Source organism: Excalfactoria chinensis, chromosome 23 (genome assembly GCF_039878825.1).
Source record: "Excalfactoria chinensis isolate bCotChi1 chromosome 23, bCotChi1.hap2, whole genome shotgun sequence".
Classification (NCBI taxonomy): Eukaryota; Metazoa; Chordata; class Aves; order Galliformes; family Phasianidae; genus Excalfactoria; species Excalfactoria chinensis.
The window spans coordinates 4,021,047-4,035,046 of NC_092847.1; the positions used below are offsets into that span (position 1 = coordinate 4,021,047).

Here is a 14,000-nt window from a genome sequence, read left to right on the forward strand (position 1 = left end):
GGGGGCAGAGCAAAGCCACAAGCACGGCGCTCCTTGCAGCACTGCACTGCAGCCGTCCAGACTGCAAAAGGAGACCAGGGGGTGTGCAGCTCCCTGCCCACCTCACGCTCTGGCTAGCAGCAAACACGTTCCCAGCTGTGCTGTGCATTAAGCAGTCTCTGTGATGTTGGGCAAGAGGGGTGGGGGGGAAACATTGGGGCCCTCAGGCTGTTCCCAGAGCCCTCAGCTGCTCTGAAGTGGAGAAAATGTTCCAGGTGGTGCCTCCAGGTTTACTGCCAGGGACCCTGTGATAGCTGCAGGCAGAGATGAGGGCAGAAGCTGCCCAGCAGCAGATGGAAAGCCTCCAAAAGAGCCCCTGTCCTTGCAGGACTGGCAGCCTTTGATCGTTCCCTGCCCCGCTCCCTGCAGTGCAGCCCTTTGGTGATGTCTTGTGGCCTGGGCCTCCTTCCTGCTGCTCCCATCTCAGCACATCCACCACTATGCCGGCAGCCCCCCCCCTTCGTACTGACCCTTCCCAAATACTTCCCATCTGCCTCAACGGCTTTGGCTTTCTGCTCCACAGAGATGGAGCAGCTCCAGCACCACAGCACTGCTGTGCTCAGCCAGCAAGGCCACGGCCCACACATGGCAGCTGCTGTGAGGTGCCACCTGTGCTGTAAAATCCAGCAGGGGCATCCCACGAGGCTCTGCACTTACCTGGGTGCTTACCTGGGCACTACAGCTCTTGCAGATGTCCAGCCTTGCTCCTGGAAGCATCACGGCCCATGGGGAGCAGTCCCTGAAGCTCCGTGTAGTGCTGAGCACCACCTCCTGGCTCCGTCCGTCCCCCAGCAGCCCTGTGGAGCAGAGCAGCACGCAACGCCTGGGGCTGCTCGCACACTGCAGCGATTTTTGTTGTTCTTGGCTTCCTATTTCCTTTCTTTAAAGAAGCCAGCAGCTGATAAGAAGAGACACGCCGTGCAGCCAGCACACACGCAAGGCAGCGCGCTCACCTTCCTGCAACACAGCGCCCGGCCGTGCAGGGAACGCTTCAGCAGCGCTGAACAGCTGCAGAGGGAAAGCCCTGACCCCACTGTGCTCGTTTAAAATACTTTATTGCAACATTACACGGTACTCCAACTTTCCCAGCAGCAGGACTCTTGCGTGTGAACACCATAACGGATTACTCTTAAATTAAAACTCACTCATATATATATATATATAAATTTGTTTGTACAGACGCTCCTCGCGATTCATCGGCGGTGAGAGAACAGCAGCCCCAGCTTGTTCCACCTGATCCAACTTGTTTCTGGTGGCACCCAGAGCAGATCCCCCCCCAGGAGGGGGCAGCAGCTGCAGCTCTGTGTGCAGAGGACACCCCAGCAGCGCTCTCTGGCTATTCCTGGTTAATACGAGTCTACAATGTACTGATTGTCTCTTAGGAAAGCAGCATTACATAATGGATTTTTTTTTTCTTTAAAAAACACTTTTTTTTTTTTTTTTTTTTGTTTTTTGTAAAATTAACAGACAGGATCAACAAGAACAACAAAATGCCATCGCTTTGCCATCGCTTTGCCATCGCTTTTCAGCTCAAGTGCGCAGCGAGTTTTCTACCCTGTGAGGACACAACTCGAGCCATACGGGTGTTGATGCAGAACAGCCCCCCCGGACTCGATCTGAGATCCCTGGCCTGGAGGCGTGACGATGCATTTCAGCCCATAGCAGCACATTCAGTGATTTTTTTTTGTTTTCTTTTTGTCTTTAAATCTAAACTGACATCTGAGCTACCTACAGCCAACCAGCTTTCAAGTGAGAGTCTCCCATTGCCCAGGGAGCGAAGGAAGGGGACAGAGGATAAAGGCACTTTAGGAAGGAGAGAAGACCGGCATCCAGGCCCCACCGCGCGGAGCTGCAGCCTTCCTCCCTCCCCTTTTCATGTCACTTAACAATAAATTAAGCAGCCTCAGTGGGGCAGCAGAAAGCCAAGGCACTTTGCGTGGGTCAGCGCTGCAGTGTCACGCTGCGCCCACATGTCTCCCCAGGACGAGGACTTCTCTGCCACCCACGCAAAAAAGGGAGCACTTCCCCCAAGCAAAGCCAAGAACCCGCAAATCCCAGACCTAATGGCAACAAGAAACAAGGCACACACGTCCCTCCAAGCAGAAGCAGTCACACCACCCCGCAGCCAAAGCCATCCAACACAGCCCAGACCCAGGACCCACGAGCACCTGCTCTGTGCTCGACGAGGGGGTCACGGGCATTTTGGTCATGTCAGCCAGGTGAGAGCTGGCTGTACACGACTGGTGGCCCACGCAGAGCTGGAAGTCATTGCAGTAAACACACCTGAGCACAGCAGACATCTGCCAGCCAGGCGACGAAGAAAGCAAATAGAAACATTTTACCATTTCCTTTTGGATTCTGCAACCCTCCCCAGCTCTTCTGCAACGCCCCCCACCCCCCCACCAGAAAGACCACCCTCACCCCTGACACCCCCAGCAGCCAGCGAGCAGAGTCCAAGCAGCAGTGAGCCCCACTGCATCACCAGAGCCCTCCCCCCCCCACCCCCCCCCACGATGCTGGAGGAGGAGAGAAGGATGAATGTGGAGCCGTCCTCACACAGCCAGCAGGAAGTGAATCCCCAAAGCAGGCTTCAGGCAGAGGGGCTCTCAGATGGGCTGGGGGGACGCAGTGAGCTCTGGGTGCCCAGGGCTGGGTCCTGCTGTTGTGGGGATGGGCAGCTCTCAGGCGGGGGCAGACAGTCACAGGTTGATGTCCGTGACATCTGTGGGGGTGCTGGTGGGCTGGCTGGCCGGGTAAGCAGCAGTCTTGGTGGTGCTGTATTCCTGTTGGCTTTGGGATGCCTGCTTCAAGCTCTCGGCTAGGGCGGCCTCAATCTGCTCCTGACAAGCCTTCAGGCAGTCCTGTGGGAGATGGTGGGACAAGAGGCCTCAGTCCTGCTGTTGGGAGGTGAGGACCTTAAAACAGCTCTGAGTGGCTGCTGGATTGTACCTCTGGCCCCCACGGCATCGAAGCACAAAGAAGCCCTTTTCCTGTAGGAGACATTTCCAACTTGCCTGTCATTTACACCCCTCCCCAGGAACAGTCCCACGCTCTGGTTGTCCTCTCCCCACTGAATGCAGCAGTGATCTCAGCACTGCAGCCAACCACCCCCAACAAGCTCAGGGGAGGAGCAGAACATCTCTGGGCTGGCCAGAACCATCGCTCAGGACAGATACACACACAAGTACAGGCTCGGGACTCAGCTGCCTCCCTCAAGTTCACAGTCTCTTCACGCTCTGCATCTCACTGTGTATCCCTGCTGCAGCCACTGGGAGCCCGGTGGCATGCACATCACAGCAGAACTGGAAGCCAAAACTCACACCTCCATACAGCCAGACCCTGATGTGACCAGAGGAAGGAACTCCCCCACCTCACCAAAGCAGTGCTGTGACCAACACGAGCCGCACCACAAAAGGGCACAGCCTGGCCCTGCTCCCTCACGCTGTCACCAAGCAGCACAAGGTGGCATTTTGCACCTCAGGGCTGTAGCCGAACCGGCTACCACGGGGCTGTGTGCTCGGGGATATTGTCACACATCGAAATCTCTTACCAGGAATCCACCGCCGGTTCTTAGAAACTGTCAGAGGATGTGGCTAGCAGAAATAGCAACGCCCACCAACCCCTGCCCTGCGCTTCCAGTAAGCGCAGCCCCAACACGCTGCAGCCCAGAGCCAGGTGGAGGGGACAGCGCAGGGCACAGCGTGGTGCAATGGAGCTGCCCCCACTTCCCGCCTGTCTGCAGATAGGGACATCCCCAGGGCTTCCTCCGGCTGCAGGGTCCGGGCAGGGGCTGGCCGTGCAGCACCCGGGCTGGCTAGAAGGCAGCTGAGCTGTCCCTGACCGCTTTGGCTCCACTCCCTCTGCAGTGTCCTCCCTGCTTCCCACCTGTTCCCTCCACCAACCCCAGCCCACAGGTTTCAGCCCCTGTCCCATTCACCACAGCAGCTTGAAAGCAGCTGGCTGCACTGATTAACTCTTTAAAAAGGCTCCTGCAAACAAAAAAAAATATAAAAAGCTGCACGAATACAGCAAGACATCCTCCTGCCCCATCCCCTCCCTGTCTGCACAAAGCCAGCTCACAGCCTCCCATCCACCAGAGGCACCGGTTCCAAGTCCCAGCACTGCTGTCAGGGGACTGAAACCAATCCCACACCGGCTGCCAGGATTCGTGCTGGGGCAGAAGAAAAGATCAAACGGGGCCCAGGCAGGATAAGAGCTTCCTATGGCTTCACAGCACCCAGAGCGACCAGCACGTGGGGAGCCTGGTGACACCCCTTCCCTACTCAGAGGGCAGCAGAGGGGCAGGTGGATGCTCCCCACTACCCCGTAACACTGCATGCCCCCAGCCTGGGTACCTGCAACCAGACACCATGGAGGCAAGCAGATGCCAAGCCCAGCTTCACCCAGTGCCCCAGCCTGCCTGGTCAACCCGATCCCACCGACACCTGTCTGCACAGGGAACAGACGCTCCCTTTTGTGCTGCTTTTCAAAGGCTCTGAGCTCATCTTCTCCGCACAGATGGCACGTGGGGGCCAGGAGCTGCCTGAAGCCATGGGCTGCTCTGAGGGCACATCTAGAAATGCTCTCTGGTCTTTAGGCCTACACCAAACCAGAGCCAGAATCATTACAGACAACCTATGTCCCCTCTCCATCCAAACCAAGCTAAAGAAAGGGGAAGGGTCTCCACCTCATCCCACAGCCAAACCTCCCCTCTGCTGCCCAGATGACACTCACCACCTCTGTGCCAGTGATGCCGGCCAGCAGCTCGGTGACTGCCTCCCCACCAAAGCCATTCACGGAGATGCTCAGGCCGTGCACTGCTGCGCTGATGCTGCCTGTTGCGATCATGGAGGGGGGGTACATGGCAAAAGTGTAGTCTAAAACCGGGATGAGGACACATGAGAGAAAAAAAGGAGCTGTTAGCTTCTTTTTTGTTACTTTTTTTGTGCTGTGTGCAAGCTCTTAAGTTCTTGGGACTGATTTTCATGGGAAGCTAATGAGGGCAGAGCAGAGTCTCCAGCTTAGCAGGGAGAAAGCGGAGCAAAGCAATGGAAAACAGGCTGAGCATCACAGCAGCAAGCTTCACCAAGCTATTTTCCTGGGCCTCTCTCACCAAAAGAAGTGCCAAAGGTGACCATGCTCCACTGACAGAACAAGGCCAACCCAGGCTCACAATGAAGCTGCCTTTGCTCTGCATGCTCTGCAGCACATGGCCTCCCACAGGCAGAGGGGTGGCACAGCTGCTCTGCTCCTCCCGCCATCTCCCAGGCACCCACTAAGAGCCCCCGGGACACTTCTCCTACTTTGTCAGGGACAGAGAACAAGCCGCTGAGCAGAAAAGCACTTCTGCATGAATGAAGGTCTGCATGAATAAAGGCTGTTCCCCTGCAGCTCTCCCCAGCAGCTGTTCCCAGCAGGAACAGGCACCCACCTGTGGCACACAGGGCAATGAAGGTCTGTGCGTGCTTCTTCACCAGCTCCATCTTGTCCTTAGGAAGCGGGAGGTGATGGAGGATGTGAGCCAAGAAATCGTTTGCTATCACTGAGACCAGATCCCACTTTAACTTCTCCAAGACCAGAATTTCCCAGTCCTGCAGACAGACAGACAGACAGACATTACTCAGCAGGGCTAAGTCCGGCAGAGATTCTCAGTTCATGGCCAGGTACACACAGAGTCTGGGGAAGGGCCAGTAAAGCAGCACAGCCCTTTAGGCAGGGAGGAAGAGAGGAACGTCCCTGCCCTGTGACTATGGCACAAATCCAGCCTTGTGCTGCTGCAAAGGTTGGAGCAAAGATGATCAGAAGAAGCAACAAATCCAGTTTCTTCTTCCCAGGGTGCAACCAGATGAACCTTCTGCTTTGTAGACATTCCTCTGGGCACTCCTTTGCTTTGCAACGCTGCTGCAACAGTAACAAAAACGGAGCAATCAGCAGCACACAGATCAGTCCTGTGCTCCCTCCCCACTCCTGAAAAGAGCCACCCAGGCTCCCAGGAGCAGCACAGTGTGGGACAAACAGGGACCTTCTGGTTGTCACAGCATGGGGAATGCAGCAGCCCTGCAAACATGCAGGGGAAGGAAAGCACCACAGCACCCAAGCATGCCTCTGTGCTGGGGCTGGGAGGGCAGAGCTGAGCTGGGATTCCTATCAGGTAACTCCATTTCAGGGCCCGGTCCTGCCCAGCACGCTATCTGTTCTTTGTCCAAATAGTCTAAGATTACAAGGTCAGTCTGCCCATAGAAGCACCACAGATCTGCCAGAACAGATGGATTTGAAGAAGTGAGATTTTTTCATAAGGGCAGATCTCCATTTCCTTTTCTTTCCTTTTTTTTTCCCTTTAACTCACTTTCCCCTCAAGACAACAACACTGGTTTTGAGTTGCTTAAATGAACAGCGCTGCTCAACCTGCTCCAAATCCCCCGCCAGGCCCAATGTGCTATTTGCTGCTTCACAGCTTGTGCTTCTCCAACCAGAAAGCACTGCTTTGCTAGAACAGACTCACTGCCTCCCATATGGACAGCCAGCCTGCCAGGCCTGCTGTATTCTTTAGCCAAATCCACAGAGTGAAAGCAAGAAGAAATGCAGCAACGAGATCCAGAGCCTGAAGACCACAGCACAGAGCACTCAGGATGCCTGGCTCTGCAGGGAGAAAAAAAATCAGGCTTAAGGTAGGAGATGGCCACCAACTCAACTGAGCAACACAGCAAGGAGACGTGGGGGAAGAGTCACAAAAGAGAACTGCCATGTGCCTGTCCGTCTGCAATGCACAAAAGCAGCTCTCTTCCAGATAATAAGGTTCAGCTTCTTGAAAGCCTTGTTACAAGAGGCTGATTCTGAGCCCTAGCTGGCACTCAGTGCTGGCTGATGGTGACAGGCACTAAGGGCTGCTACCAGCTCATGGGGGAAGCTGCCCTCTGGCCACACCAGCCTGCTCCTCCTTTCTCTTCTGCTCACTCCTGGGACTCCCCACTCTCAGATCAGCAGGGCAGAATCTCTGAATCACTTTATCTGTGGAAGAAGCTGAACAAAAGGCTGTAAGAGATAGGCAGGCATTTTGCGACAGCAGCACCGCTCAGTGTAGCAAACATCCTTTTCCTGGCATTTTGTTTTGCACCGAAGCGCAACAGTCTCTGCCTGCCTAATGAAAGAGAGGAAGAAAGTGGAAAACGTTTCCTTTGTTTCTCTTGCCTGTGGAGTCCCACCTCCCTGTGGAAGGGCTGCAAGCTGCCAACATCACTCAGAAAGCATCCCATCACCGAGAACATACCCAGTCCCTGCCCTGCAAGAGCTCCCCACAGCTGGCTAACATCTCTTGGGCTGGAAACCTCACAGCAGCTGGGTTTTCCCTACAAGCTCACATTCTCCATCCTTTCCAGCTACATCTTACAAAAGAAAGGAAAGGAAGGGAAGCAGCTAGCATCACCCAGCGTCTTCTCTGCTCACTATGCTCCTACTACAGCGAAACAATCTCAAGCCCCTCATCGAGGGGGATCTGAGTCGCAAGCAAAGATGGTTTTACTCCATTTGCAGCTCTGCAAGCTCCAACTCGAATGCGAGTCATAGCAGCTTCTCTCCTCGTTATGTAGTGACAGTTACCCTGTAAATCAAGCTCTGCCCTCAGCAACACCCACACATGCGCCATGCCTACAAGGAGGCTGTGTAAACACATCTGGCAGTGCTGCACAAGGAGCAGAGCCCAGCTCCTCTGCAGCAGCCCTGCCTGCAAGAGAAAGGAAGTCGTGCTTGATTTTGTCACTTGGGTTGATAAGGTACCATTTTACACTAGCAAAGCAGGAGCTGCTCTGGTATGCTCACGAGCTGACTCAAAGGAAGGGTGGAAGAGCTGCTGATGTGGCTGTTGGCCACCCACCCTCCCTTAGCAGCTGAGACACAGCTACAGAAATGAGAGGCCATGACAGCCCGTTTGCAAATAGAAATCTAGGGCAAACATTTGTTTCCATTCCCTGACCAAACTGTTCAAGACTGGATACCAAAGGTGAAGGTGCAGAAAGTCACACCTATTCCACCCGTGCACCAAGCAGAAGGTAAACCATAGGCACACGTGCATTCTGGAAGGCCAACGCTTATCAGAACTGAACATCCCTTTCTACTCAGCTGTTATCCCTCCCCCTCATTTTCACTCCTCATCACCTGGTGTCAGTGCTGCTGCCCTTCGCTGTGTGCCTCATGGCCTGGTTCTGCTCACAGTCTGTGCTGGTCGATGCCTGGAATCTGAGCAACTGCTCTTAGATCAAAGAGCTCACAGGCAAGCCAACAGATCAGGAGCAGATCAGGCAGATGCATGCAGGCCAAAGAATAAGGTGACCTACAAGTGGTCTCCCAGCCCTCAAGCAGCTGAATGCCTTCTTGCACAAGCCAGGAAAAAAAAAAAACAAAACCAAACCTGCACTTTATTAAAGGGGAAAAAAAGAAAAAAAAAAAGAAAAAAAAAAAAGGTAGGTTAGATAACGCCCTCGACGGAAATCCAGCTTCCTCCAAATGGACAAGTCCCTCGTTGCATCACTTCCTTCTCTCTAGAATAACTTCAGCTAGATTGTGTTTCAAGCGTGTCCATTCCGAGCTGCTGAGCCAGTGCCAAGCATCCCCGCAGGAGAAGGAAGCAAAGCTCAGGGGAAAGTAAGCCAGCTTCCTTCAAAAGGCCGGGAGGAACCGGTGGGAGCTGAAACTGCAACGATCCACAGGAGGCAGCCTGGATGCACCACTGCCCACATCTTGATTAAGAAGCTCCCCTTCCCCTCCCCACCCTCTTCCAGAGCAAGATTGTGAAAGAGGAGCAACATTACCACGATTAGCACAGTGGAGGGAAACAGCAGCTCACCCTGGTTTTGTAATCGGGGCGTTAACTCTTGAAAGGTTGGTCTCCACTTTGAGACCTGGCAAGTATCTTTAGATGCTACCTCAGCTCCCTCTTTGAAGTGGAGAACAGAGAACTGGAGCAGGATCTGCACCCAACAAGGTAAAGCATCTTCCAAAAAGAAGCCTTGGAACATTCACACTGACTGGTGAGGAATGAGCCACACCAGCTACTCAGCTGTGCCCCACTCTGCAGTGTCCCAGGATCCTGGTGGGAAAACTGCACAGGAAAAGCAGAACTCCAGCAGAAAGACTTACACAAAGAAGCAACAGGTGGCTGGCAGGCAGCACAACTCTCCTCCATTTCCACTGCAACACGAGCAAGATGAGGGAGAAAGGAAGATGAATGTTGTGGCATGGCTTAGCCGCAGCTTCCTGCTGACAAACCTCTGGGGTGGGAGGGCAGCCTCCAAGCAAGGAGGCTTTAGCATCTCAGTGGAGGGCAAACAAAAGCCTCTGGGATGGTACTTCTGCGTGCAAACACATCCCATGCCCATTGCCCACCTGCACATCCCCTAGCTGTTCTCTGGAAGGAGCCTGTTAAAACAAAGCTTGAGATTTGACTGACAGAGGAAATCTGCACCAAAAATGAGTCAACAAGTAAACAAGAACCTGCAGAAGACATGGTATCTGCCAAGTCCAACTCCTTATGGCCCAAGGCCCCTACTGCAGAAACCATTAGTATGTGCTGTGATGACAATGGTAGGAAAGGGAGACAGAAACTTGGGAGTAAAGCACTGACACAGTGCCAATAAGAACCCTTCTGTTACAAGCTGATGGGACCCCAGTCCTGGGAAGATGCACATGAAGAATCCACCGACAGGTGAGAAGTTGCTCTCCAGGATGAAATCTTGCTGCCAGCTGGACAAAACCTTGACATTGTTTTTGTGGCAGCTCTAGCAGCAGACTGCTACAGTACAACCACAGCTCAGCATCCAAAGCAGCAGTGAGCATGTGCATCCCCTCTGCATTTCCATCCCTTGCTGTTATGCAAGGAAATGATCTGTGTACAACCTGACCTATCTGTGCACGTCCCTGTTCATTGCAGGGGAGTTGGACTAGATGACCTTTAAAGGTCCCTCCCAACTCTGAGGATTCTATGATTCTACTTTCTTCATGACTGCTAGAGAAGGCAGCAACCTCCCACAAATAACTACAGGGAGAGATGTATGGAGGGGAGGGGATTTTCCCCAACCTTCACTGGCACTTGGAAAACCCACAGTCAGAGCAAAGCCCAGCAGACCTGTCTTCTGATTCACACCTGAAAGTTCTGTCCCCACCTTGGGGACAAATCATTCTTAGATCACTTCACCCACCACCAGCCCAGAAAAGCAGATATTTAATACAGCAATGACTAACCCTGAGAAATTCTCACAGATAAACCTCCGGGGATGTTTGTTACACAAAACGAGGTAGCCATTTCCTCCAGAGAGCTCTGATCCAGCAGCATGGGAGGTCCCCAAATAAAGGGGTTCTCTGGTTCCCACCCATCAGCTAAGCTGAATTCAGAGGTTAGGATCTTTCTTTCAGACAAGAAAACATTCTGCCTTTCCAAGCCTATGCAGCTACTGCCCAAGTGTCTGATGGGACTAAGCAGAGCAGCCCTGCTTTAACTCAAGACCTGGAAGCAGGGCCTGGGACGCAAGCTCCCAGCATTGCTATCACCACAGCAGCACTGGTAGCGCAGCAAGCCTGATCCTCAGTCATCCTGCTCCCACCCATTCTGCACCTAAGGCTCCATTTCCCCAGCAGGGTGCAATGCAGCTCCTACGCCATACCCAGGAGCAGGTTGCAAAGCAACTGGAACAGAGCAGAGGGGCACGTTCCAGTGCCCGCCTCCTGCTCTGCCGCAGTGCAGACAGGGCCTTTGTTCCCCAGAGCTTGCTCAGGAGCACACTCAGGAGCAAGCTCTGTGCTGGCAGCCAGCACGCAAGGCACAGGAAGTTTCTCTGTAATGCGGAGGTGACAATCCTGCTTCCCACAAGAGGGAGAGAGGCTGTGCCAAGGAGAGAAAAGTCTCCACCTACAGACATCAAACCCACCAAGGCAAAGAGGTGAGAAAGTTGGTTGGGGAACCAAGAGGAAGGTTGAAAAATGGGACCAAAAGCAAAAGAGACACAGGGACAGGTAAGCTGCCAAGCAGCAGCACGCAGGAGATAGAAGGGCAAGGGAGGGGCTGGAGGTCCCTTAGAGATAGGGGTGGTTACCAGGAGCTGCTGAGGCGTGATGGAGTTGTCTGTGTAGATGCAAAGCTTCTCCACAGTAAGGGGCATGGTTTCCCGCAGCTTGGAAGCCAGCAGCATGCACACTGCCCCCAGAAGTTGCAAGTGATTCTTCCGCACAGGGACAGAAGACAGGTAGCGATCCACGTAATTCATGGCCAAGGGGAACACCTCCTCCTCACATTTCTGCTCCTCGCACACCTGAGAAAAACCAATTAAAAAAATAAAAAAGGAAGTTTTAATCAGCACCGAACTCCCCAAATCCCGCCTGCACCGCAACTTCAAAGGGTCTGGTCAGGATGGTGCTTCACACCTATCTGCAGGGCTATGACAGCACCACAGTGCAAAGGTGCAAATGAGCTACAAGCATTAAGTCTACAACTTCCACAATAGCAACGGATTCTACCAAAGCTGTATACATTCATCTTCCTGCAGAAAACAGAACATGTATGTGGTTAGAAAGAGCCCAATTGCCCTATTTGCAGCCTTCTAACTCCTCCTGGGGATGTCTGCAGCCAGTTTAGCAGCCTTGGAGAGTTGGGACGATGGGAGAAACTTACACCGCCAGCAGCACCCAGCTGGAGAGCAGCTCGTGCAGCACCTCCAGCCAGCCCCAGCTCTTCCTCAGCCACACTGGCACCATTGCCATAAGCAGAACACCAGGGCTTTCCATTCCAGCCCTCTGCTCCGATCTCTCAGCACAACCCTGGTCACGTTCACTCCTTTTTCCCAGCACAGCCATACAAACATTGAAGTTTCTCCTCAAGGAGCACTGTGCTCCCCCAGCAGCAGCCCTGCACGGGCTGCACACAGCACTGGGAGCAGTGCCAGGTGTCTCCTACTTTTTGACAGCCTTACGAGCTCCCCAGCAACAGGCTCCAAAGCAGCGTTTGTCTAACTAACCTCGGAAAGGGAATTGCAGGAACAGGACAACGCTAATAGGAAGAACAAACAGACTCCCTACAAGCACTGTGCCCCATCGTTTCTTTTGCCAGAAGTGGGCTCGATCCAAAGTCATCTGCTTTTTGCACAACGTTCTTTCTTCCCGTGCTGACTGCACCCTCTGACCGCCTCACCAAGAGGTCCCTACGGCGTCCCGCACTGCAGTGCATCCCACAGAGCCGCATTCGTTTTTCATTTAGGGAAGGAAACGCTAGCGATATTATTTCCCCCTTTTAACGAGGCGTTCTCAGCCCCGCGCAGGACACGCGATCGTCTGCGCCGCCACCGCCGCTCAGCCCCCCTCCCTGCACACGTTTTGGGGAGCACGGTGCGGATGGGGCTCCAGAACGTTATCGGGAGCGCGTGGGGGCGCGCAGGCTGCGGCTCGGGGCTCCGCTCCTCCCGCTCGGGCGATCGCTTCCAGCACGAGCGCTGCCCCTTCGCTCCCCCACCCTCACCCCGCACCCCGGAGCTGCAGCAATACGGACACGACGCCTCCACCGCCCCCTGGGCCGCCCCACACTCTCCACGAAGGACCGTGCCTGAGTTGCTCTCCTCCCCGCCTCTCGCCGCCTCCTTCCCGCCAGCGCGGGGACTGGCGCGGAGGGACGACGGGTGCACGAAAGCACCGGTGCCAGGGCCGGGAGCTGAGCGGAGGCGTAGAGGAGGCGCCGGCGGGGGCAGTACCTCCAGCATCCAGAACGCCAGCATTTTCCGCATGTAGGGCTTGATCTCGCGCTGCACGCATTGGAAGTAGGAGACGCGGGGGCTGTAGCGCTCCTCCTGGCTCAGCAGGTTCTGCAGCACCCGCCGGTCCCCCAACAGCTGCGGGTCGCGCCCGGCGCGGGGCACTCGAGCCGCGGGTTCCACGCACAGCAGCTCCATGGGCGCGGGCGGGCAACGCCGGCTCCGCTGCTGCGGCCGCGAGACGCCGGGAGCGGGCGGCGCGCAGGGAGGCGGGGCCTCAGCTCACTGGAGGCGGGGCCTCGGCGCTCGCAACCAATCGGCGTGCAGCTTTGATGAAACGCGCCGAAAGCCGGAGGTGGTCACGCCCACCCCCCCCAAGTGGCGGGGCTCTAGGCGCGCCGGCGGGCTGGCAGCACGTGGGGCGGCCGCGGGAGCCGCTGCCATGTTGGGGGGAGGCGGGGAGCGGCCGGCCCCGGGCCTATCTCGGCCCATCCCGCGGCCGTGTGGGCCCCCCCGGGCCCGTTTAGTTTGCGGGAGCGGATCTCGGCAGCGACCCCAGTGAGGCCGAGGTGTGCGCGAGGGTGAGGGATGTCCGGGCAGACTCGAAAGGGACAGTCCCCAGGCATACAAGGCATGCATGTCAAACCCGTAATTACCATTTCTAACAGCAATTTTTCAGCATTTAGTCCTATTCCTTTGCCTGCTTTTTGTGGCCAGAGCCTTTCAAGGCTACAAAAATAATCAGCCGTGTGCACAACTCTGTGCCAGTCTGTACTTAGGCTGCTGTCTTCCCAAAGTTATCCTCACGCTGTGACTGGTGTAGCTCCTCAGCAGATAGCAACCTCAGTGTCTGCACAGATAAGGCCTTCCAGGGCTCTGCTGTTCAGAACGGTTAACAATCGTTTAGAAATACTTTTGCAAATTGTACCCTGAGCAACTTCTTCAGGAACTGTCAGGGACGCTAAAGTCTTTCTAATGAATTTGCAATGTGCCTTCTGCAGCATAGGGTTTGTTATGAGCTGGTACTTCATTCAGTCTGCTTGCAGGTGGCACAGCAGTAGTTGCTTTGTAGCATGGGAAGTTGAAGGCAGCAGGCTACACACCCGCCCATGTTGCTCCATACAGTTGCTAAGTGTCTACAAAAACTGGCATGTCTCAGCTTTGCTCCTGCACCATAAGAAAGCCTCTAAAATGTACAGCAGATTCTGCAGTTGGGATATCCAGGTTTGTCTTTGG

General features: G+C 54.8%; 1 protein-coding gene across 2 annotated transcripts in view; it reads right to left on the reverse strand.

The window, feature by feature from the left end:
- Positions 1-1,075: 1,075 nt before the first annotated feature.
- The window catches only part of CCND3 (cyclin D3), a 31,263-nt gene continuing 18,338 nt past the window's right edge, over positions 1,076-14,000 (reverse strand). Inside the window, exons 1-5 of one of the 2 annotated variants that reach the window (XM_072355912.1) lie at positions 12,765-13,034; positions 11,121-11,336; positions 5,471-5,630; positions 4,774-4,916; positions 1,077-2,900 (exon numbers count right to left, since the gene is read on the reverse strand). In XM_072355912.1, the coding sequence (XP_072212013.1) occupies positions 2,739-2,900; positions 4,774-4,916; positions 5,471-5,630; positions 11,121-11,336; positions 12,765-12,962 (879 nt within the window). In that variant the 5' untranslated portion in view covers positions 12,963-13,034 and the 3' untranslated portion in view covers positions 1,077-2,738. Of the gene's footprint in view, positions 2,901-4,773; positions 4,917-5,470; positions 5,631-11,120; positions 11,337-12,764; positions 13,035-14,000 lie in introns of those variants that run through there. The other variant, XM_072355913.1, reaches the window with a different exon arrangement.